Source organism: Balaenoptera physalus (genome assembly GCF_965194825.1).
Source record: "Balaenoptera physalus genome assembly, chromosome: 1".
Lineage (NCBI taxonomy): Eukaryota > Metazoa > Chordata > Mammalia > Artiodactyla > Balaenopteridae > Balaenoptera > Balaenoptera physalus.
In genome coordinates, this window is record NC_138882.1 from 6,095,883 (window position 1) to 6,121,558 (window position 25,676).

Sequence of the window (25,676 nt, forward strand, 5' to 3'; positions counted from 1 at the left end):
CTACATCAAACTAAAAAGCTTTTCACAGCAAAGAAACCATCAACAAAATGAAAAGGCAACAGCTGAAGGGGAGAATATATTTGCAAATAATATATATGATAAGGGGTTAATATCCAAAATATACAAAGAACTCACACAACTCAACACCAAAAAAAAAAAAGATTAAAAAATGGGCAGAGGATCTGAATAGACATTTTTCTAAAGAGATACAGATGGCCAACAGGCACACGAAAGATGCTCAACATCACTAATCATCAGGGAAATACAAATCGAAACCAAAATGAGATACCACCTCACACCTGTCAGAATGGTTATTATTAAAAAGACAACAAATAACAGTGTTGGTAAGGATGTGGAGGAAAGGGAGCCCTCCTGCGCTGTTGGTGGGAATGGAAATTGGTGCAGCCACTGTGGAAAACAGTGTGGAGGTTCCTCAAAAAATTAAAAATAGAACCACCATATGATCCAGCAATTCCAGTTCTGGGTATTTAGCACCCACCCCCACAAAAGAAAAGAAAAGAAAAACCACCAAAAACACTAATTCGAACAGATACAGGCACCCATATGTTCACAGCAACACTATTTACAACAGCCAAGAAATGGAAGCAACCTCAGTGTCCACTGACAGAGGGATGGATAAAGAAGATTTGTAATATGCAAAGAAATATTACTTAGCCATGAAAAAATAAAATCCTGCCATTTGTGACAACATGGATGCATCCAGAGGGTATTATGCTAAATGAAATAAGTCAGACAGAGAAAGACCAATACTGCATGATCACACTTATATGTGGAATCTAAAAAACAAAGCAAACAAACAAAACAAAATGAAAACAGACTCATAGATACAGAGAACAAAAGGGTGACTCTTAGAAGGGAGGGGATGGTGGGGGGTGGCTGGGCAAAATAGGTTGAGGGGATTAAGAGGTACAAACCTCCAGTTATGTAATAAATAAGTCAAAGGAACGTAAATGCAGCATAAGGAATATGGTCAATAATACTGTAATTACTTTGTATGGGGCTAGATGGTTACTAGACTTACCCTGGTGATCATTTCATAATACATGTAAATGTCAAATCATTATGTAGTACCCCTGAAACTAACATAATATTGTACATCAACTATATTTCAATAAAAGTGGTGGTATAATTTAAAAAAACAGCTATGTAACTACCTGGAAAAATTCAAATAATAAACACATATTGATCTAAACTGTGAATCCAATTTAAATAAAAATCGACTTCTTTGTGGAGAGCTGGCAATCTTGCTTGGATGGGTTTAAAAAATTTTAAACAATGGCTAACATCTGCATGATTGTATGATATTTGGAAAGTATTGAAAGTTTTACGTATCAAAAAGGGCCTACCCATACATAGCTTTATCCTATCGCCTTTCTCCCCTACCCCACACACACTTTGGGAGATAAACCAGGAAAGTCAAACTGGAAAAAACAATCACAAAACATTGTGGCCTTGCCTTAAGAAGCCCACTCAGCAAGGGCAGCACTACTAAAACATGTCACTGGTAAAGCTACTTTTGTCACAAACCAATGAACTAAAAATACTTAAAGATAATGCCAAAGGGTAACAGCAGGTACAGAGCTGGGGCAGCCTTGCCTTAAGTGGCAAAGTGCTTCATTGTACAAATGATTGTAATCACATTCCCAATAATAACTCCTACAGATTTGACATTATCCATTAGAAAGAAATCATGAAATCATAAAAAAGGACTCAACCAAATTTTAAAGGATTTCATGGGTTTTTTTAAATAGATATTTACTGGAGTATAATTGCCTCACAATACGGTGTTAGTTTCTATTGTACAACAAAGAGAATCAGCCATATGCATGCACATGTCCCCATATCCCCTCCCTCTTGAGCCTCCCTCCCATCCTTCCTATCCCACCCCTCTAGGTCATCGCAAAGCACCAAACCGAACTCCCTATGCTATGCTGCTGCTTCCCACCAGCCAACTATTTTACATTCCGTAGTGTATATATGTTGATGCTACTCTCACTTCACCCCAGCTTCGCCCTCCCACCCCATGTCCTCAAGTACATTCTCTGTGTCTACCTCTTTATTCCTGCCCTGCAAATAGGTTCATCAGTACTTTCTTTCTTTTTTTTAGATTCCATAGATATGTGTTAGCATATGGTATTTGTTTTTCTCTTTCTGACTTACTTCACTCTGTATGACAGACTCTAGGTCCATCCACCTCACTACAAATAACTCAATTTCCTTTCTTTTTATGGCTGAGTAATATTCCATTGTATAGATGTGCCACACCATCTTTATCCATTCATCTGTCGATGGACATTTAGGTTGGTTCCGCATCCTGGCTGTTGTAAATACTGCTGCAATGAACATTGTGGTGCATGTCTCTTTTTGAATTATGGTTTTCTCATGGTATATGCCCAGTAGTGGGACTGCTGTGTCATATGCTAGTCCTAGTTTTAGTGTTTTAAGGAATCTTCATACTGTTTTCCATAGTGGTTGTAACAATTTACATTCCCACCAACAGTGTAGGAGGTTTCCCTTTTCACCACACCCTTTCCAGCATTTATTGTTTCTGGCTTTTTTGACAATGGCCATTTTGACTGGCATGAGGTGATACCTCATTGTAGTTTTGATTTGCATTTCTCTAATAATTAGTGATGTTGAGCATCTTTTCATGTGCCTCTTGGCCATCTGTATGTCTTCCTTGGTGAAATGTCTATTTAGGTCTTCTGCCCATTTTTTAACTGGATTGTTTGTTCTTTTGACATTGAGCTCCATGAGCTGTTTGTATATTTTGGAGATTAATCCTTCATCTGTTGTTTCATTTGCAAATATTTTCTCCCATTCTGAGGGTTGTCTTTTCATCTTGTTTATGTTTTCCTTTGTTGTGCAAAAGCTTTTAAGTTTAATTAAGTCCCATTTGTTTATTTTTGTTTTTATTTCTGTTACTCTAGGAGGTAGGTCAAAAAAGACCTTGCTGTGGTTTATGTCAAAGAGTGTTTTTCCTATGTTTTCCTCTAAAAGTTTTATAGTGCCTGGTCTTACATTTAATTCTTTAATCTATTTGGAGTTTATTTTTGTGTATGGTGTTAGGGAGTGTTCTAATTTCATTCTTTTACATGTAGCTGTCCAGTTTTCCCAGCACCACATATTGAAGAGGCTGTCTAGTCTCCATTGTATGTTCTTGCTTCCTTTGTCATAAATTAGGTGCCCAAATGTGCATGGGTTTCTCTCTGGGCTTTCTATCCTGTACCATTGATCTACATTTCTGTTTTTGTGCCAGTACGATACTGTCTTGATTACTGTAGCTTTGTGGTAGAGTTTGAAGTCAGGGAGCCTGATTCCTCCAACTCCGTTTTTCTTTCTCAAGATGGCTTTGGCTATTCGTGGTCTTTTGTGTTTCCATACGAATTGTAAGATTTTTTTGTTCTAATCCTGTGAAGAATGCCATTGGTAGTTTGATAGGGATTGCATTGAATCTGTAGATTGCTTTGGGTAGTATAGTCATTTTCACAATATTCATTCTTCCAATCCAAGAACGTGGTATATTTCTCCATCTGTTTATGTCATCTTTGATTTCTTTCATCGGTGTTTTATAGTATTCAGAGTACAAGTCTTTTGCCTCCTTAGGCAGGTTTATTCCTAGGTATTTTATTCTTTTTGTTGCAGTGGTAAATGGGAGTGTTTCCTTAATTTCTCTTTCTGATTTTTCATTATTGGTGTATAGGAGTGCCAGCGATTTCTGTGCATTAATTTTGTATCCTGCAACCTTACCAAATTCATTGATTAGTTCTAGTAGTTTTCTGGTGGCATCTTTAGGATTTTCTATGTATATTATCATGTCATCGGCAAATAGTGACAGTTTTACTTCTTCTTTTCCAATTTGTATTCCTTTTATTTCTTTTTCTTCTTTGATTGCTGTGGCTAGGTCTTCCAAAACTATGTTGAATAAGAGTGGCGAGAGTGGACATCCTTGTCTTGTTCCTGATCTTAGTGGAAATGCCTTCAGTTTTTCACCATTGAGTATGATGCTTGCTGTGGGCTTGTCATATATGGCCTTTATTATGTTGACGTAGGTGCCCTCTATGCCCATTTTCTGGACAGTTTTTATCATAAATGGGTGTTGAATTTTGTCAAAAGCTTTTCCTGCATCTATTGAGATGATCATATGGTTTTTATTCCTTAATTTGTTAATGTAGTGTATCACATTGATTGATTTGAGTATATTGAAGAATCCTTGCATCACTGGGGTAAATTCCACTTGATCATGGTGTATGATCCTTTTAATGTGCTGTTGGATTCTGTTTGCTAGTATTTTGTTCAGGATTTTTGCATCTATGTTCATCAGTGATATTGGTCTATAATTTTCTTTTTTTGTGATATCTTCTGGTTTTGGTATCAGGGTGATGGTGGCTTCTTAGAATAAATTTGGTACTGTTTCTCTATCTGCAATTTTTTGGAAGAGTTTGAGAAGGACTGGTGTTAGCGCTTCTCTAAATGTTTGATAGAATTCGCCTGTGAAGCCATCTGGTCCTGGACTTTTGTTTGTTGGAAGACTTTTAATTACAGTTTCAATTTCATTACTTGTGATAGGTCTGTTTATATTTTCTAATTCTTCCTGGTTCAGCCTTGGAAAATTGTACCTTTCCAAGGATTTGTCCATTTCTTCGTGGTTGTCCATTTTATTGGCATATAGTTGTTTGTAGTAGTCTCTTATAATCCTTTGTATTTCTGCAGTGTCAGCTGTGATTTCTCCTTTTTCATTTCTGATTTTACAGATTTGCGTCCTCTCTCTTTTTTTCTTGATGAGCCTAGCTGAGGGTTTATCAATTTTGTTTATCTTCTCAAAGAACCAGATTTTAGTTTTATTGATCTTTGATATTGTTTTCTTCATTTCTATTTCATTTACTTCTGCTCTGATCTTTATGATTTCTTTCCTTCTACTGACTTCCGGTTTTCTTTGTTCTTCTTTCTCTAGTTGTTTTAAGTGTAGGGTTAGATTGTTTATTTGAGATTTTTCTTGTTTCTTGAGGTGAGATTGAACTGCAATAAACTTCCCTCTTAGAACTGCTTTTGCTGTGTCCCATAGGTTTTGGGTTGTCATGTTTTCGTTGTCATTTGTTTCTCTGTATTTTTTTATTTCTTCTTTGATTTCTTCAGTGGTCTCTTGGTTATTTAGTAGCACACTGTTTAGCCTCCATGTATTTGTGTTTTTTACAGTTTTTTTTTCCTGTAATTGATTTCCAATCCCATAGCATTGTGGTCAGAAAAGATGCTTGATACGATTTCAATTTTCTTAAATTTTCCAAGTCTTGATTTGTGACCCAAAATGTGATCTATCCTGGTGAATGTTCCATGTGCACTTGAGAAGAAAGTGTATTCTGCCACTTTTGGGTGGAATGTTCTATAAATATCAATTAGATCTATCTGGTCTGTTGTGTCATTTAAAGCTTGTGTTTCCTTATTTACTTTCTGTTTAGATGATTTGTCCATTGGTGTAAGTGAGGTGTTAAAGTGCCCTACTATTATTGTGTTACTGTCAATTTCTCCTTTCATGGTTGTGAGCATTTGCCTTATGTACTGAGGCGCTCCTATGTTGGGTACATAAACATTTATAATTGTTAGATCTTCTCCTTGGATTGATCCTTTGATCATTATGTAGTGTCCCTCCTTATCTCTTATAACAGTCTTTATTTTAAAGTCTATTTTATCTGATACGAGTATTGCTACTCCAGCTTTCTTTTGATTTCCATTTGCATGGAATATCTTTTTCCATCCCCCCACTTTCAGTCTGTATGTGTCCCTAGGTCTGAAGTGGGTCTCTTGGAGACAGCATATATATGGGTCTTGTTTTTGTATCCATTCAGCCAGTCTGTGTCTTTTCGTTGGGGCATTTAATCCATTTACATTCAAGGTTATTATTGATATGTATGTTCCTATTACCATTTTCAAAATTGTTTTGGGTTTGTTTTTGTGGGTCTTTTTCTTGTCTTGTGTTTACCACTTAGAGAAGTTTCTTTAGCATTTGTTGTAAAGCTGGTTTGGTGGTGCTGAATTCTCTTAGCTTTTGCTTGTCTGAAAAGCTTTTGACTTCTCCATCGAATCTGAGTGAGATCCTCGCTGGGTAGAGTAGTTTTGGTTGTAGGTTCTTCTCTTTCATCACTTTAAGTATATCCTGCCACTCCCTTCTGCCCTGCAGAGTTTCCACTGAAAAATCACCTGATAACCTTATGGGGATTCCTTTGTATGTTATTTTTTGTTTTTCCCTTGCTGCTTTTAATATTTTTTCTTTGAATTTAATTTTTGTTAGTTTGATTAATATGTGTCTTGGTGTGTTTTTCCTAGAGTTTATCCTGTATGGGACTCTCTGTTCTTCCTGGACTTGGGTGACTACTCCCTTTCCCATGTTAGGGAAGTTTTCCACTATAATCTCTTCAAATATTTTCTCAGACCCTTTCTTTTTCTCTTCTTCTTCTGGGACCCCTATAATTCGAATGTTGGTGCCTTTAGTTTTGCCCCAGAGGTCTCTGAGATTGTCTTCAATTCTTTTCATTCTTTTATCTTTATTCTGCTCCTCGGCAGTTATTTCCACCATTTTGTCTTTCAGCTCACTTATTCGTTCTTCTGCCTCAGTTATTCTGTTATTGATTCCTTCTAGTTATTTTTCATTTCAGTTATTGTGTTGTTCATCTCTGTTTGTGTGTTCTTTAGTTCTTCTAGATCTTTGTTAAACATTTCTTGTATTTTCTCAATCCGTGCTTCCATTCTATTTCCGAGACTCTGGATCATCTTTACTATCATTACCGTGAATTCTTTTTCAGGTAGATTGCCTACTTCCTCTTCATTTATTTGGTCTTTTAGGTTTTTACTTTGTTCCTTCTTCTATGACATATTTTTTTGCCATCTCATTTTTTTTTTAATGAGTGGGATTGTGTTCCTGTTTTGCTGGTTGTTTGGCCTGAGGCTTCCAACACTGGAGTTTGTAGGCTATTGGGTAGAGCTGGGTCTTGGTGCTGAGATGAGGAACTCTGTGAGACCTCACGCCAATGAATATTCCCTGGGGTCTGAGGTTCTCTGTTAGTCCAGTGGTTTGGACTCGGCGCTCCCACCGCAGGAGCCTCTGCCTGACCCCGGGCTCGTGAATCAAAATCCCGCAAGCCGCGTGGGGTGGCGAAAAAAAAAGAGAGAGAACAATAACAAAGTAAAAAATAAAATCAGACTAGGAAACTAACAGATATGTTAGAAGGAATGTAAAAATAAAATATAGATGAATCAACAACCAGAAGGTACATCAGTACCACAATAGTAAAAAAGAGGAGGAGGGAAAAGAGAAAAAAAAAGGGGGGTGGGAAAGGCCTTGGCTGTAGAGAGCGGGGCCTAAGCAAGGGTGAGGTTTGGGTGGTGGGTGGGGCCAATGCTCAGGACCCACAGGGCTGGAAAAGGCCCTGAGGGCCTGGGGTGTGGGGCTTAGGCTCAAGGAACAGAAGGGGCCCAGGCGTGTCCTCCACCCCTGGTCTTGGAGGGCAGGGTACCTCACCTGGGAGCCCAGCAGGCTTCCTGGGCTCGAGTGGGCAGGGCAAACGCCCTCCTCTCCTCTCCTGCTCCTCCAGTCTGGGGTCTGGGAGGGCCCCTCCCATCTGCCTCTCCTGATCTCCTTGGCCTCCCTCCTATGCCCCCAGGACCAATGCGGCCAGGGGGAGTGGAGAGGAGGGGGGGGGCCTTGGAGGGCAGGGGACTGTCCTGGGAGCTCAGTCGGATCTCTGGGCCTGAGTGGGCGGGGCAATCACCCTCCGCTCCTCTCCCGCTCCTCCTAGAGGGCCCCTCCCACCTGCCTCTCCTGATCTCCCCGGCCTCCCTCCTGTGTCCCCAAGGACCCAGGTAAATAAGTAGGTGGTAGAGACTCAGTCTTCCCTGGGCACTCAGCATCCCTGCAGATTCTTGATGGATGTACCAAGAATGCAAGACCCTAACCATTCTTTACCTGGGCCAATACTTAGGGTTGGTTTTTGCAGCAAGGAACTTTGAGGGATGAGGTTACATCTCCCTTTGGGACAAAAATCAGACTGGCTTGCTGCTTGCTGTAAAAGCAGTGGATTCCCCAAGTGATTGCTCCTCTGTGTGATGCAAATTCACTGCATGCACCCCGTCCATTTGAGCCCATCTCACATCCCTGTAAGACTTGCTTGCTGGCAAAGTCTATGTGAACACAATGCTCAAGCTGCCTGCTGTGCTGTGAGTAATAAAGTCCTTTGTCTCTGACACGAGGTTTATGTCTTCTGTCAGAATCGATGAAACAACAGGCTAACTCACTGGCTATAAGGAGGGTAAAATTAAATCTCAGACCCAACAGTTATGGCAACAAAGATGAGATGCTGACAGAGACACAGCTTTCTGGAAGAAGAATGTCAAGGGCCCTTCAGGATGGGTTCAGGGACAGAGCACGACTCTCTGGCCTCTCCCCCAAGTGATGGGTGAGACAGGGAAGCAGGGGACCTGCATCATCCTACCTAAGATTGAGCAACAGGGGGTAGCATTAAAATAAGCAGCCCCAAATGATGCCCTGGTGGTTGTCAGATCTCCCTGGGCAGGAGGAGGAAGGGATGCTGTCCTGGCAACAGGCAGAAAGCCCCACAGCTCCAGCTGAGTGGCAGCAGGTGTGTGCTGCTAAGTCAAGGAGAATTGGAAGCTGGAATAGATTCTGTCAACAATGAGGACCTTGCTATTCAGTACAGAACCTCCGATAGACCAAAACGTTATAGGTTGGTTTGGATGAGTCACAAGCAGTCACATGAAACTGAAACTGAATGATGCAAAAACGTACTGTCTGGTGTGGACCTGCTGTCTCCCTCCATGACCCTTGGTACCTCCCTCCCCCTGTAACATGACTTCAGCTGCTTTAAGGACAAATATCCCTGTCCACACAGGACCTTGAGTCACTATCTCACCCAGAGGTGGTGCTGCTCTTGCCTGGTGAGCCTCCTTTGACAGGGCAGAGGGCAGGGCGTGCAAAGGGCAGAAACGAAGGGGCCTCCCAGCCCAGGGGCTCACCAGACATCAGGAGACTCTGGGAAGGGAGTAGCTCTGGCGCTTGGACTCCATCCATGGAGGACCAAACTGGGTGAACAGCTTTCCGGCAACCCTCCACCCTCTTCCTCAAGGGCAAACCTCCCCCCACCTAGCACTCCTGCACTCCCAGCTGGGAGACTGTGTGGGTTTTTTGGTGGCTGTTGCTTTAACTCCTAAGTCACCATGGGTTACAGTCTTTAGTCTGTGTTCCTGAGATAAAAATGGCATCCAAATTCAATGCATGGAGTTTGGATGGGGCTGGTGGAGGGAAAGGATAAAGTGACCTTATAGGTGGGAACCCTGGGCTGAATCGATGCACAGCTGTGGCTTCCACATCTGTACATATAATGGAAATAATGGGTTCTATGCCTGCACTTCCCCAATCCAGAAGTGTCAGAGGGGTTTCTCCCATTTAGGGTTTGCCACATTGTCCCCTCCAGGCTGGTGCAACAGAAACAATGTAGAATCTGAGGAGGAGAAAGGAGTATCAGAGCTTTAGATGCTGGGGAATTGATAGAGGCTGTTTCTCTGTATAATATACGTGGTCTAATCCAATTACACCCCTCTGAAAACAGACACACACAAAGGCAGCTACTAATCTCTGTTGCAACTGAATGCACCCGATTCATGGCAACCTGCGACTCTCGGACATGACAGATCCATTTTCGAATGGTCAACCTGGACTTCAGTGCAAATACGGAGAGGACCTTCAGGCCTTGTTGGTCAAATGGGAATGATTTTTCAAGATCACGGCTGATTTGGTCTTAGCAGCATTTCAGTTTTACATGAAAATGTGGCAGCTATTCCTTTGGGGAACAAAACACTTTATTCCCCATTCAACTACCTTGAATATAACCACTTACTCAACGGGGCCCTCCATCCATAGAGATTAGGATCCTCTTATGCCTGGGCCTGATCAGGCCAAGTTAAAGGCTGATGGTGTTCATGGGAAAGCATTGGTCATCCTTCCCCAACAACTCCAGAAAGCTGAATGAGATAAGGGCTGGTCAGCACAATGGCCTGAATGGAAAGCTGGTCCTCCTCACCTTAGCCAACAGTCCTATGCACCAGGCATTTTATGTTTTTACTAGTTCTTGGGCTACAGTTAATGATCTGCCACTTGGAAGACCACAGGCTGGCCAGTTAAAGATCCTCCTCTTCAGGGCCTTCAATTGTGGAAGCAAATTTCAATTGCCCATCGGACAGTCTGGTCCAATCACATGGATCACCAGGGGAAGGGCCCATTGTCTGATGAGGTTGAATCAAGATGCTCATCAAGCCTGAACCACCCAGATCACTGCTGTCACCGCCTGGATCCATTCTTGTACCAGACAAAACAATAGGTCAACCATCAGGGAAGACATGACTGTGATCTAGAAGGACCACTGTGTGCCAGACTCTGACTCCCACCACAATTGGTCCAATAGTCCAGCAGTGAAGGAGGTCACATTCCACAGAGGAGCATTTTCCTGTCTCCTCTTAGAAAATCGACTAGTGGATCTCTGACTCTCCCTGGGGACTGCCATTGGCACCTTGCCACTAGAGATACATTTTCAGGTTATGTTGTTGCTGTTCCATTCTGATCAGCTGACTCTAGTTTTCAGCATTCCAGACCATCTGCAATCTGACTGTAGCATTTTTTTTTCTTATAAAGGCCCCCAACAATGGACGGATAGTCAAGATAAACAAAGGACATTCCACACTCCTTTATTCTCTGATAAGGCTGCTGGCACCACTCAGAGGTGGCACAGACTTTTAAAAAATTTCATTGAAGTATATTTGATTTTTTTTCCTTACTCAAAAGCCTTATGTCTTCTGCCAGCATCCATGAAGCAGTAACACACTAAGTTATGAACTTGTAAGTAGGATAAAATCAAATCTCAGATTCAATAGATTTAGTGGACGGAATATGAGGTGGTTCTTCTCTGACTGAAATTAGAAACCTGATAATCAACTGAGGGTAACAAAGAGGGAGGAGGTAATGGAAGTTTGAAGAAAGAGAAAGTATAAAAAGGTATAAAAAGGTCATCTTGGGAAGTAGAACTCGAAAAGGAGTGTTCTCTAAGGGCTAGGAGTCTCCTTGAAATTTGTGGTCATAAATATCAAGTTATACTCATCAGTTAAGTGTGTGAGTTGTGAGTTTTTCTCCAGCCACACTCAAATTGCTTGTAGGTGTGCAGAAGATGAAGTGTGAGGTTTAATCTTATGTGTACTTTTGCCAAGTAAGTACAATGGAGAGAGACAGGATCTGGGGAGCTGAGGTTATATGCAAGGAAATAGTTGCAGTATTAGACTGAAGTCTTAGCTGAGACAGAGGGTGAGGCAATGAATAAAAAATTGGTCGGAACAATTGACTAGGTGCAATGAAAAAGTGTTGGCATGTAAGTGAACTGGAGAAATGGAGGTTATGGTCAGAGAATAGAACGATGGAAAATGAGGTTTTTAGTGAGTTATTGGTGACAATAAGGTCTAGATTGTGACCACATAAGTGGGTAGAAGTTGCTGGGTGGCAGTCAGAGTCATTTGGAAATAACGAGGTCTAATGACTTGGAAATAAGGTTTGCAGGGATATTCCATATGGATGTCTCCAAGAATGATAAGTAAGATAATAAAATCTTCGGTGACTAAAGTGAAGGTTCCAGGGGGTGGGAGGAGGATTGTAATAAGGAGAAGCAGTAGGTGTCATCGTATATGAAGACATATGCTTCCAAATGAGTTGGGGATTTGAATGAAGAGGGAGGAGCAGTTGCTTAGAGGTAGAAATAAAGTGAAAAGGACATTGAGTTGACTTTGGGGACCAGTCAAACATGGGATTTGGGAGAAGAATAAAAAACAACTGCCATTTGAGAGGGCTGCAGAAGAATAGTATCCTGAGAATATAGCTAGATTGTAGCTAAAGCATGTAGGTGAAAGAAATGTTTGAAAAAGAGGTTGAGGAGAGTGATAACTGAGTTTATAATAAATTTTGAGATCTTTAGCATATAGTGGGACGTTCAGAAAAGGATGGGAAATCAGGTGAAATTAGGCAATGGCCAGAGCATTTTGGCATCAGAGACTAGGGTCTGATGGGCCGGAATGCTGGGACATCTGTGAGTGATGGAGGTAAACTGACTGGTAAGCCACGGTGAGACCATTCCTGAGGACTTCAGAGGAAGTTATAGTCAGCTCTGATTTCAGCCTTTTCAAGAATAGCTGCTTAAGTGCTGACTAGGAAGAGGTGAAGAGGACCACTGTGGAAGGAGGGGTGGTTTTTACCAAGAGCAGGTATAACAAAACCTTTCATGGGAAAAAGAGATCCAACTCTTTAGTCAGAGATTTGGTTGATCTAAGGTTTTGGATGCTTTCCCAAGGCCTGGGACCTGAGCTGCTCAGGGCTGGAGTAAAGCTCCAGACAAATGTGTATGTGGAGGTGGTCAGGGAGGCGGATGGGGTTGGGGGAGAAGGGTGTTTCTGAAGAGTCTTCCGTGTTAATGTCAGAAGACAGACTTTCTGAATAAACAACCACAGCAGTGGACTTTGGTAAAAGCCATAATCTTTGATTTGGTCAGTTGGCGGTCACTAATGTTGTTCTTTCTAAAGATTAGCATGCTTAAAGAAACTTCGGGGGATCTTGAGCAGCAAGAAGCAGAATGGGGTTTCCAGATGGCCATTCTCACAAGCAGCATACACGCAGCTGGCCCGGTTATATGCAGGCTTGCTGTGTGGGCTCCTGTAAGCACAATTCCTAGTATCTTCAACCTCTTCTCTGAACATCTGTTTCAAGTCCTTGTTCTAACAATACCTGGCTATTACTAGAGAATGGTACTTCCCTTACAGGTTTTATAAATGGCGGAGGCCCACATCTCTCACACAAAAACAGAATCCAAGTTGCAAGGACAGCGCCTGTGGCATGACAATGTGGATTATTGAGAATTAAATTATGAATTTCCTGGTGAAGGATTTGCAATGGTTTTATTCTTTAGTTTTAGAAAACTGTTTTCTCTTTCAAATACACGTTGGCCAAAATCCTTGATTTGGAGAATTGACATCTGTCTGCTGATTATCCATTTGAGAGCTTTTCCTTAGCTTGTTTGAGGTTAAGGCAACAAAATAATGCTTACTTAATAAAGCAGCCACAGCCCGTGAAGCCATTGTTACCTGTCTCTGTCCTGATGGTCTCACAGACATGTCCATCTCTGGATCTGATCTGCATTTGATCTTCCAAATCATGACTGTTAAATTTCCCTACTAGATATAATATCTTTTTAGATAGTAGGTAGTAAGCATAATGAACATGATTTTCAAAATCAATCTATGTATAAGGAAGTGACACACCTTTCCTAATTGTTGTAGCTAAGAGAGCAGAATCGAAAGTAGTACAAGCAGGAATGTGCTCATACGTACTATAAAGAGTTTTGTTTATAGATGTTAATATTCATAGTAAAAGCAAAGGTAAATGAATTGGATTAATCTACTGAAAATATTAATATTAATAAATGTCTCATTAAGTAAATAAGGATGGAAGCAAAGTTGGCTCTTTTAGGGTTACAGCTTTATATGTGTATCTAATATCTGTTCAAGTTATTTAAGATCTATACTCTCAAACTTGAAATTGTAAGTAAGGAAAAAAGTGCATCTCTAAGAACAGCGAGCCAAAAACAACAAATGAACAAATTCTATGGAAGATTTCTCTGTAGGCAGGAGATGCTGACTGCCCCATATGCTTGCTTCATTGCTTCACGAATACAGGAAGGTTTCAATGTTACATGTTCGGCCCTATGTGCCTATTTTAGTTGGATTTAGGTAGAATGACAGGATTTAACTTTTAAGGAAAAGTGAACACTTCATTTTTAACAACATTGTGCTTGAGGCAGATGAACCTGAGAACGAGAGACCCCGTGAACAGTCACTTTGCCAGGTGGCACTCATCGGGGTGTTTATTGTTGAGAACCCCTCTATTTCTGCCTGAGGCTTGAAGCCAGGACGTCACAGGATCCCCTGCTGCACTGCTTAGTTCTTCCCATGCACAGAGCAGATGGGTGAAGCAGAATAAAATCCCCACCTCAGAGGCAACAAGGTAGCACTCCAGAAACCAGCAATGGCGTTGCTCTTTGCTGGAGTAAATGCTAATGGGAGTTGGTGAGTGAAAGTTAGAGCTGAAAATTGGACTTGTCTTACAAGCAGTTGGGAAGCTTGTTAAAGGTATTATCACTATCACATTTTGATAAACAGAAACAAAATGTTCACATTAAAAACATGAGTCAATTGTTTCCAATTTAGCTTGGTTAGAACACGATGCTTCAAGGGTAAGCACACAGGTCATGAGATCCTTTCTTAATTTTTAGAAGCAACATGATCATTTGTATTAAAAAAACTACCAAGTCATTTGGATTCTCGTAATTTCCACTAAATTCTATCTGGCAAAAATAGCATAAATAGGTCCTCTTTCCTGATTTCTCTGACTGTACCTTTTTATGGCTTCACTGTGGCAGTTATCGTACCATCTTGTATTCTTGTGCATCTTTTTCCTCCCACTCTTTCACTTTCCTTTGGGAAGAGACCATGTATTTTCATCATTATATCCCTAGAACTGAGTCCAGTGCCCCAAAGTGAAAAGTTAAAACATGATAGAAAGAAGCAGCCAACATTCCTTCTAGTAGCGGTCAAGGATGGTCATACAAAATAAAGATAATTTACAGTTTTGGACTGGACTGAACAGTGTTTTTCAACTACAGGCCTTCTCCAATTATAGATTTATTTAGTTTACCATTAAAATTATGTGAATATGTGGGTCTTAAGTAAACCCACAGACTTTAAATCAAGTGTTTATGCACCATTCTCATTTCAAGTTGAGCATTGCAGCTATAGGCACAAACTGGCTATGGCAGTATGTGAGGATATTTTGCCAAAGAATATTTTTTAATGATTTTGAGATTATTAGAGAAGAGTGACCATTATTGCATCTAGGCTCATGAGTTTCCAAGTTTCAGTTCTGATCATTAAAATATCTAAATGGATCTTCAGACTTTTCTCAATCATCTTATCAAATAATACTTCTGGTTTCTGTGGGCTCAACTTGCCTTACCTGTTGAAAGTCCCAGAAGAAACCCTGGTAAAAGCTGGTCCCCCTTCAGAGGGGCTTGGTTCCTCTCATTAGGATTCTCTGCCCCCTTTTACCCATGTTTTCACTATTTCCCATTTTCCATGGCTTTAAGCTCTATTTCTCTCTCTCTCTGAGTACTGTCTTCAGGGACCCTCAGTTAATTTCTACTCTGGTATATTTCACTTTCACATTATAACAAAGCTAAAAAATTGCATTCAATATCCAACCACAACCATTTTCAATTTGGAACATAACTGTACATGTAGTAAAGAGCAACAAATACATCCTTAATTATAATTAAAAAAATGGAAACCTTTGTAGCTATATTTAACAACTCTAAGGGTTTCTTTGAATGGAGCTCTGTCATTAAATGTATTAGTCACAATTATATTTTTCATCATGATGGAAATTTATTTTAATATAACAAGTGATAGAACTGCAAATATGTATAGCTTGCAAAAAGTAAACTGTGTCATTTATATGCTCAGCAGAGATCAGTGGGAGCCCCGGTGACACCAGATATACCAAGCAGACTAAACTAACACTGCCACAGTTCTGAAATTTAACTGATTATTGGACCTATATAGCCCACAAAAGTGGGCTATGACCTGTTTGCCCAAAATAAAAAGGTGACTGCCTGCTAAAATTTTAAAAATTCAAATAAGACCAATAGTTTCCTAGCATAATATCCAAAATGTCCTGGATACGACTGAAAAGTCACCCATCATACCAAGAATAGGGAAAACCACAACTTGAGTGAGAAAAGAAAATGAACTGATGTCATCAACTCAACATAAGCTGAATCAGATTTTGGAATTATCTGACAAAGATTTAAAGTAACCATCATAAAATGATTTAATAAGCAATTACAAATTCTCTTGAGATAAAAAGGAAAGGTAGATAAAAGGAAAAATAGAAATAAAAGGAAATAAAAGGAAAAATAGAAATTATCAGCAAGGAATTAGATGCTACAAAAAATGGAAATTATAAAACTGGAAAATAAAATAGGAGAAATAATCAATTCTCTGGATGGGTACAATAGTAGAGAGTAGAAGAAAGAGAAAGAGAATAAAATTAGTGAATTTGAAGACAGATCAATCGAATTTACCCATTCTAAACAAAGGAGAGAAAAACAAATGAATAGAACCTCAGGAATCTGTGGGAAAATAGCAAAAGACACAAAACTTATATTATCAGAGTTGCAGGAGAAGAAAAAGAGTAGGGCTGAAAGAGCATTCAAAGAAAAACTTGGCTAAAGAGATCCTAAATTTGGCAAAAGACATAAATCCACAGATTTGATAAGCTGAGTTAATTCCAAATAGGAAGAACCCAAATAAATTGACACCAAGACACATCATAAATAAAATTCTGAAAACTAAAGACAGAGTTGAAGGTGTTATCACTACCACACTTTTTCTCTACAAGTAGCCAGAGAAAGGCTGCCAATTTCAATGATAGCAGATTTCTCATTTGAAACCATGGAGTGCAGCAGGAAGTGATGTAGAATTTTTCAAATGCTGAAAGAAAAGAATTGTCAACCATGAATTCTATATTCAACAAACTACACTTCAGGAACAAATGGGCAATAAAGACTTTCTCAGATAAAGGAAAACCAAAAGAATTGTCACTAGCACACCTATTCTTTTTTTTTTTTTAAAGATTTTTTTTTTTTTGATGTGGACTATTTTTAAAGTCTTTATTGAATTTGTTACAATATTGCTTCTGCTGTATGTCTTGGTTTTTTGGCCCTGAGGCATGTGGGATCTTAGCTCCCCAACCAGGGATTGAACCTGCACCCCCTGCATTGGAAGGTGAAGTCTTAACCATTGGACCGCCAGGAAAGTCCCAGCATACCTACTCTTAAAGAAAGGCTAAAGGAAGTTCTTTAAACAGAACGTAAACAGTAGAATAAGAATCTTGAGGCAAAAGGCAGAAAGGAAGAACAATGGAGAGGGCAGGTAAATATAATAGAACACTCTTCTCTACATGAGTTTCCTAAATCATATGTAATGATTAAAATAAGGATTATAATACCATCTTATCCTCAAGACAATGATATTTTAAAGTGGGGAAGACAAAGGGACCTAAGTGGAAATAGAGTTTTCCTCCACTTCACCCAAAATTGCAACATGTTAATACCAATAGGCTATGATAAGCTACATGTGTATATTGTAATACCCAGAACAACCACTATGAAAGCTACACAATACAGCTGAAAATACTATAAATAAATCAAGATGAAATCCTAAAAAAAATGGTCAAGTAACCCACAGAAAGATAAGAAAAGAGAAACAAAGAAATCAAACAGAAAACATAATAAAATGGCAGAGTTCACCCCTAATATATCAATAATTACTTAAAGGTAAATGGTCTAAATATATCAATTAAAAGGCAGAGATTGACAGAATAATTTTGAAAAAGCATGACCCAATAATATGCTTTTTAATACGCCATTTAGAAGAAACTCACTTCAAATTCAATAAGTAAGTTGAAAGTATAAGGATGGAAAAAGGCATACCATGCAAATGTTAATTTTTTAAAAAGGCAGGAGCATGATTATTTATGTAGAAAATATGAAAGAATTGACAAAAAATCTCCTGGAACTAATAAATGATTATAGCAAGGTTGCAGAGTACAAGGTTAATATAATACACAAAAGTCAATTGCTTTTCTACATAACAGCAATGAACAAGTAGAATTTGAAATTAACAACACAACACCATTTACACTGGCATCCCCAAAATGAAATACTTGGGGCAGCCCAGGACTTCTTAACTCATATAGTCATTTTTGGCTGCTCTTCAGAAATTAAGGCCAACACACTTCCCTGAAACATTTCACTGCCTCTCCTGTTTGGATCTGCAGATTCTTTGGTCAACCATGTTCTTTTATCTGATAAGGCAACATTAGCAATGGCCTCTGACTTTGATAGAATCTCTTCTTTATAACCCTAAACCCAATAAAAAATTTTAGAACTCCCTTACCTTGTTCCAAGAGGGATTTAAAGTAGCTGACAAAAATACTTACACTATACCAGGATCAAACAATTAAGAAAAAAAAAAAAAGGCAAATGTAAGAAACAGAAACAGGAAATTTAAATAATCTCAGAGGTGGGGTAAATACAGAAATATATTCCAGAAAAACATATATGCTTGTAGAACCCACTTTTACCTATAAGATTTCTGGCATCTTACATTGTTGGGAAATGTGATGTATTGCAAGATTTATTTCATGCTTTTTTTCATTTACCAAGATTTATTTGCACACATTTTACTAGGGGAAAAAGCATGAAAGCTAGAAGCTATTCAGGAAAAACAATACTTATACTGATGTTGACACTGGAGAGGCTTTTCCCCTGTGTGTTTTTCGTAGAGGGGACAGTGAATAAGGAAATCTTCTACAGCAACCTTACAAGCAAACACTGCCATCAAATAAATAGACCCCCTCCCCCTTTTTTCTTATTCCTTATTTTCTTTCCTCAGAAATCCCCGATAGCAGCTGAAATATTTTCCTCAGATATCACTGGATCTATTGAGAAAAGAATAAGATAGAAATCTAGGTTGTAATTAGTTTTCTCAGTGGTATCCATGCAATTGTAGGTAAGTTGCTACTCATTACCAAATACGGGACTGTCTCCAAACTTCTGAAAATTTTCAGAAATGGGAGCAGACACAAACACAACTGTTCATTGGAAAACATACGTGCACATTTCCTCTGCATTTTAGAGTAAGAATGCTGTAGAACAAGATAGAGTCATTTAAATTTGATATAGGGAACAACTTTAGCTATAGAATAGTGGATTACTTGAGACTAGATAATTTTTCTGTGTAAATATAAGTATGTTAACTTATTTAAGCAAATTTGAATAACATAAAATGTAACATCATTATAAAATTTCATGACATAAAAATTCCAACATTTTCTGTTTATAAGGTGAAGAATTTGAGTCAGCTTCTAATTCCCAGGATAATGTATACAAGTATTTCCCCTTTCGTACATCTCTTCTATCCCTATTTTTAACATTTTCCTCATGATCTGAGGAATTACAATATGTGAAATAAGGTATTTTTCAGGCCCACAAGGGGGACCCTTTGCACCACAGCAACAGAGGTTATACGACACAGATCTCACTGCTCAGCCACCATTTGGTTGAATGCGTGATCTGCCATCAAACGCTAGAAAGTCAAGGCATCTCCCCAGCCCTGGGCCTCACCTGTGAGTCCAGGTGGACAGATGCAGATGTAACCTGAGGCTTCGGGGCGGCCGGACAGAGACAGCAGCTGGGCAAGGCGCCCATGCCCTTCCCCTGAAGACAGCTCCACGCATTCCCCATCAGACTGGCAGGGGCTACTACTGCATCCATCGATGTCGGTCTCACACTGGGCCCCCGTGTATCCTGCAGGATAAACGTTCAGAGAAGCTGCTGAGTCAGAGCCTCTCAACCATAGAGTATGTGCCTGACCGGAGGCTGGCCACTGTGCTGGCACCAGTTAACAAGGTGCTGGGCCTCCTTCAAGGAGCTGGCAAGGGATCTGGTAAGAGAGGCTTCCACGAACATGAGTAATAGTAACAATGGAGTCACTCCTATAATATCGATCAATGCTTTTAATAAAGATTGGATGAACAAGGAACTTCAGGATAACCTTGATCTAACCTGGACATTTTAACTAGACTCCAATTCCTCAAATATTCCAATTGTTTGAATGTTAAGCAAGAAAAAAAAAATGATATATTTTTCCAGAGAATAGCTGTAAAGTCAGCAGGATCTACAAAGCCAACCCTAAATTCTTCTCTTAAAACTCAAAGTAAAGGTAAATGATTGCTTCTTAACACTCAGTGAGACAATAAAAAATTGATTTGTATTTGAATGGATTTAGCTGGGTCATTTTATTAGGGACAAGAATAAAAACAATAAAACATGAATGATTTAGTACTTTATAAAACATTTTAATATTAAATATAAAAGAAAGTCCCTACCAGAACTATTCCTCTGGTTTTACATACATATGCACCTGTTAAAACTATATATGTATATATTTATTGTGTGTGTGTTAACATAACTGGAATTGTACTGCACGCATCCTTCTGCAACTTGCTTTTTGAACTCCCTTGCACAGTCTATCCATGTTAAATTTACAATCCAGAATTGTAAAAGTTATAAATCAAATCATGGTATTTCTTTACTTTAAAACCATTCAATGGCTTCGCTTTTCACACAGAATAAAATTTAAAATCCTTAACCTGACCGGCCCTTTATTATCTGGCCCTAATCCTATCTCTGCATTCCTGTCCCTAGAATGTTTTCTACCCCAGGGCCTTTATAACATTGTTCCCTCTCCTAGAAAACCATTCTCCAAGGCTTGGATAACTCTAAGCTTTCAGGCTCCATCTCTTATTACGTTCTCTTTTCCTCATGGTCAGATCTCAGTAAGATCCTTTTTTCTCTCATATACCCAATTCTTTCCTTTCATTGTCTTACAATGATTGCTATTATGTACTTACTTTTATAGTTATCTCTTAAAATTTATTTACATATATAGCTTTCATTTGTTGATGTATTTGATAGCTGTCTCCCTCAACAGACTGTAAGCTCCACAAAAGCAGGGACTGTTTTTTTATTCTCCACTCCAGGACAGAGCAACACCTGAGTAGTAGGCCTTCAATCAATATCTGAATGAGATTCAAATAGTTCTAATCAATAATTTAGATGATAATCCTAGCTTAGCAGATAAACTAGAGAATTGATAACTCTTAATAAGCAGATAATGAGAATATGATGTGATCGCTTATTTTGTAATTTTAATATAAACCTGAATGGGGCCCTATGTCTAATCGTAAGCACAACATAAATTCTGTTGCTCAACAATATAATACTTTTGTCACATTTGACCCCTGGGGTCTTTGTCAGCGGTCTGAAGAAGAAACTTAGAGTTGAAATGGAAACTGAAAGCACATGTCAGATCAAGGTCCCACAATCCTTGGTAGAGACCCTCCCCCAGAACCCTCAGTCTTTTATGCCTGAATGTCTACTTTTTAAGTGCTTCTATTTCATACTTAAGGATCTACAAATATTCACTAAATAATGGTTGTCACAAAACCATTATAAAAACTTGTTGTGCTACAGTCGACTTAAAGAAAGTTCTGACTATTTTCAATTTTCTTCTCATTCTAAGTTTGAAGACTCATACACAGGCCAGGTTAGGAAGTAATTTAGAACCTTCATAGGTCCTTTCTGGCTTTCCGGCTCATGCATTGTCTTATTCTTATCCTGAACATTAGGAGGGTTCTGATTTATAGTCTTACCAGTCCTGTCCCCACCACTGGGGCCCTGTGGGGATTCTGTTTGCTGTACCCTTTAACCACGTATATAAATAGATTCCTCCAATCAAGGCTACATTCAATAGAGTTAACAAGTTTTCCTGTAAAACTCTGTACAAAGAAACAATATGATGCTGAGTCAAGAACCCAGGGTTCTTAAATTATATCTTTTTTTTAAAAAAACAAACCCAATCTTTTCTGGGTAACAGGAAAACTTTCAAGATAGGCATTTAAAGTGAGTAACCCTTCTTGTAATTAATTACTCTTGAAATGAGGACCCTGGGCAATGCCAGCAGTGGATTCTTGCCGTCGTGCTCAGTGGCAGTGGTCTCGTGATCCAAAGGAATGGGCTCCTTTTCTTAGATATGGAGTAGCCTGTAGCATTAAATCTTCTCTTTCTATATAACTGTGAGAATTGGGTACAAAGACATTCTGAGTTTTCTCTTTAGGTAAAATCACCATCCATCCAGCGACCCAAGAAACGCAGAAGTAGAACTGTCCTAAATCGGTGTCCCTTTCTCAATCCCCTCATCATTTCTACCTCCTAAAGTGCTCTCATGGCCATCCATCCCCTCATCTCCACCCTCACCACTATGGTCTTTGTTCTGGCCAGTTGGCTTATCTCTTATTTAAACTATTGCAGAACTCTCACCAGATTCCCTGCCTTCAGCCTTATTTCTCTCAATCACCTTCCACTAAAGTGCCAGAGAGCTCTTTTTAAATTAACAGGTCAGATTATGTTACTTCTCTGCCCCGTAGTTTGCAGGGCAGACAAACAGCACTGTGATCCGGCTTCAGTCTCATCTTGCTCCCCAGCCCCATCTCTCTACCCTCAGCCCTGCGTAGTCCAGCATTTTAAACAATCGCTCAAAGTTCCACAATTGGACATGCTCTTTTCCATGTGTGCCTGCTGCCCTTTCTTCTTTCCCTCTTCTTTTTCTTCCTCTCTTCTATCCTTAAATAAGTAATGAGCTGCTACGTGCTGGCCATAGGGTCTAGAATGGCCAATCTCCTAATCTTAGTATCTAGTTGACATTTATCGAGTGCTCCCTATGGTCTAGGCTGAGCTGGGAGCTCCTTCTCTATTGCTGGAATTATCTCCACAACAACACTATGTGGTAGATATTATTATCATCATCTCCGCTTTATCTATCGATGAGGACACTGGGGCTCAGAGCAGTAACGTGGCCAAAGTCACACAGCTAGTGGGTACATTTCTGGGATATGCTTAGTGATCTTTCAAGTTTTCTAAAATGGTGCCTCCTTGGTCAAGCCATCCCTGAACTTCTTCTCTCCTTAATCCCTTTTACAGAATTTAATAGAGCTTCTTATTGTACCCAAAATTGTACTGTACACATTTTTTTCACACTGTATCCCAGATAGAATTTAAGCTCCTTGGAAGGAGGAACGAAGTCTTTTTGATTGCCAGATTCCTCATATGAGGAATCATGGCCCTGAAGTCCATGTGGCTTGAACGTATGGAACACATATTGGTCTTTTTTTTCAATAGATCGTTATTGGAGTATAATTGCTTCACAATACCATGTTAGTTTCTGTGCCCTAAAGGCTTTGTAATGCAGCCAGGCAGCTAAGAGGAGCGGCCTAAAAGAAGACCAGGACTGGCTTTGCTGTGCAACATGCTGGTCTTCTTTTAGGCCGCTCCTCTCAACTGCCTGGCTCCATCACAAAGCCTTTAGGGCACAGAAACCATCTCTCGTACACAGTTTCCACCTCCTGGTGTACAGCTTGGGGTGTAGTAATACATAGCTGCCTTTTCTTTGAGTACCTAATATGTGCCAGGCTCTATTTCTATAATTTTACCCCTCACAACAACACTACAAGTAGTTTTTTTGTTTATCCTTCATTCGCGGATGAGAAATTTAAGAATTAAGAGGTAACTCACCCTAGTTTACTTGGTTAACAAATGGTGGACTTGTCCTGCTCCCAAGCTGTCTGCTCCATGCCCTGCTTAGGGACTGAGGTCCTGCCCAGAGTGTTGATTGAGTGTTGAGTGTTGGTTGATGACAAGAATGTGGAATAACATGTTTTGGAAAAAATTCAGTATTACAGGGCTCCTGTTGATTCAAGTGTTACATACTGTTTCCTACTGACCAGAGCCAATGACCAAAGGATAAAAATATACCCTATTCGTTATCTGGAAGTGGGAAGACACATGAGATACACAGATTTCTGAGCCACAGAAGAATTCCAAACTTCCTTTTATACTTTTATGTTTGTTTTGCTTTTACCTACAAAATGTATTTAACCAAAGCGTGTTACACGTGCCTCAGGCAATGAGATGTCTTCCCATCAGAAGCTGCTACTGACAGGACTAACCCTGGTCGCCATGCCTCCTCCCCAGCCACAGGGTCGTCCTTTCCTCAGACAGTAATGTGAGTGGGGAGGAGGGGGTAGATGACCAGCCAGCTTGCAACAGCTAGATTTTAAATTATCATAAATTTATCAGTGTTTTCCAATGGATCAAGAAAGAAGGGAGACAAAATGCTCTTTCATTTCTAGCAATAAAATCCTAGTAAGAATTAGGTTAAAATATGTCAAGCAGGGTCATTGCCAAAATTAACATCAATATTTACGGGTGGCCTGTTGATTCAAGTATCACATACTGTTTCCTACTGATTCTGGTATCACCTCTACACTCAAATCTAATTACCTTTTAAGTGTAATTTTTAGTTATGGTTTATGTGTGTGTAACTTGTATTGCCTTTTACATTATAAAGGGATAGGAGAATACACCCATTTCTGGAATATCATTCTATACCCTTTATGGGGACCATTATGATCACACTGATTGACTCCATGAATTATAACACAAGCACTTGGGATTTTAATAGTGTTTCATGTGTTTTAATATATTCTAGGCGTCAAGGAAAACATCTTGGAGGAAAAGGAAGCACCTTCCAGTGAATTTTACTCCACGAAGACCATGCTGAAATTGACCCTTCCATTGACTTTTTTTTCCCTCTGTGTTTTCTTCCAGAAGATTCTGATGATTGGGCAGCTTGGTAACCTACTTCAGACAATGCATAGTGTAGCAGTAGATATGTTTGAGCACTGAAGAATACAATTAAATTAAACAATGATAACTAGAAGAAAGAGTTGATTTTAAACCTTTAGCAACAAGAATTTTTAGTTTCTATTTGCTATAAGCGATTTGTTTCTATTCTAAGCAAAAAAAAAAAAAAAAAAAAAATGGTGGAAGATATTTTGTCACTTACCAGGCCAGCAGTGACAAGTGTAATTGTCAGCACTGTCCTCACATGTAGCATTATTGTGACAGGGTTTTGACCAACATGGAGGCATCAAGGTCTCACAATGTGTCCCTGTGAATCCACTACCCATGCAGTTACAGCTGTACCTGGAGAGTAAAATGAAATTGTCACATCAACTCTTGGTCATATTGAGATCAAATATTGTTATCCTGTCTCTTCACTTGTCTATCAACCCCAGACCCATGGCATGGTTTTAATACTTATCAAAAACCTTGAGGAATCATCTCTATAAGGCTGAAAGCATTATGCATTTCCATATTAATAGCTTTTTATCTTTAAAATTTTACAGTACAGTTTTCAATCAAAATTATTTGGAAACCATGATTGTATACTTCAATTTCCTCACCCATAAATTGAAGATAATAGTACCTTTGTGACAGAGTTGTTGGCGTAATTAAATGTGCATATAAAGAATGGACACGGCATGCCAAAGGGCAGAAAATACTGAATAAAACTACTGAATAGTACCAAATAAAGTTGTTAATACTGTGAAGCAGTAGAGACTGATTTATATCATCAAGGCACTTTTTTATATAGAGAGCCCAGAAAGAGGTCCCTTATGAAAAATGAAACAATAAATTATGAAAAAAACAGGAAAAATTCTCATTATATAAATTGTGACTTATGTTTTCTTATTTTCAGAGTACAAGAATATTTTAGTCTTGCTATTTGTAATCATTCACTGATTAAGTGGGATTACTTGACAGACCTAAAATACAAATCTGTTGGGGAGAGTTGTTCACTTTATCAAGAATAGGCTTTCAATTTAGACGGTCTCTCCTCGAGGATCTAGTATCACAAAAACATGGGCTTACACACTCAGCTTAGATAAAATGAGTGTCTGGGGGGAGGGATACCTAGTACTGTATAAAGAGTAACAGTCCTGTTCACCACGGCTGTGTGTCTATTTACCACCAACACAG

At 39.3% G+C, this 25,676-nt stretch overlaps 1 protein-coding gene across 10 annotated transcripts in view; it reads right to left on the minus strand.

Moving 5' to 3' along the window:
- Window positions 1-25,676, minus strand: part of CRB1 (crumbs cell polarity complex component 1) — a 276,695-nt gene that overhangs the window by 99,550 nt on the left and 151,469 nt on the right. For all 10 annotated transcript variants that reach the window (XM_082425367.1, XM_082425364.1, XM_082425373.1 and 7 more), the window contains 2 exons: window positions 24,700-24,839; window positions 19,359-19,541 (listed from right to left, as the gene is read on the minus strand). In XM_082425367.1, the coding sequence (XP_082281493.1) occupies window positions 19,359-19,541; window positions 24,700-24,839 (323 nt within the window). The remainder of the gene's footprint in view (window positions 1-19,358; window positions 19,542-24,699; window positions 24,840-25,676) is intronic.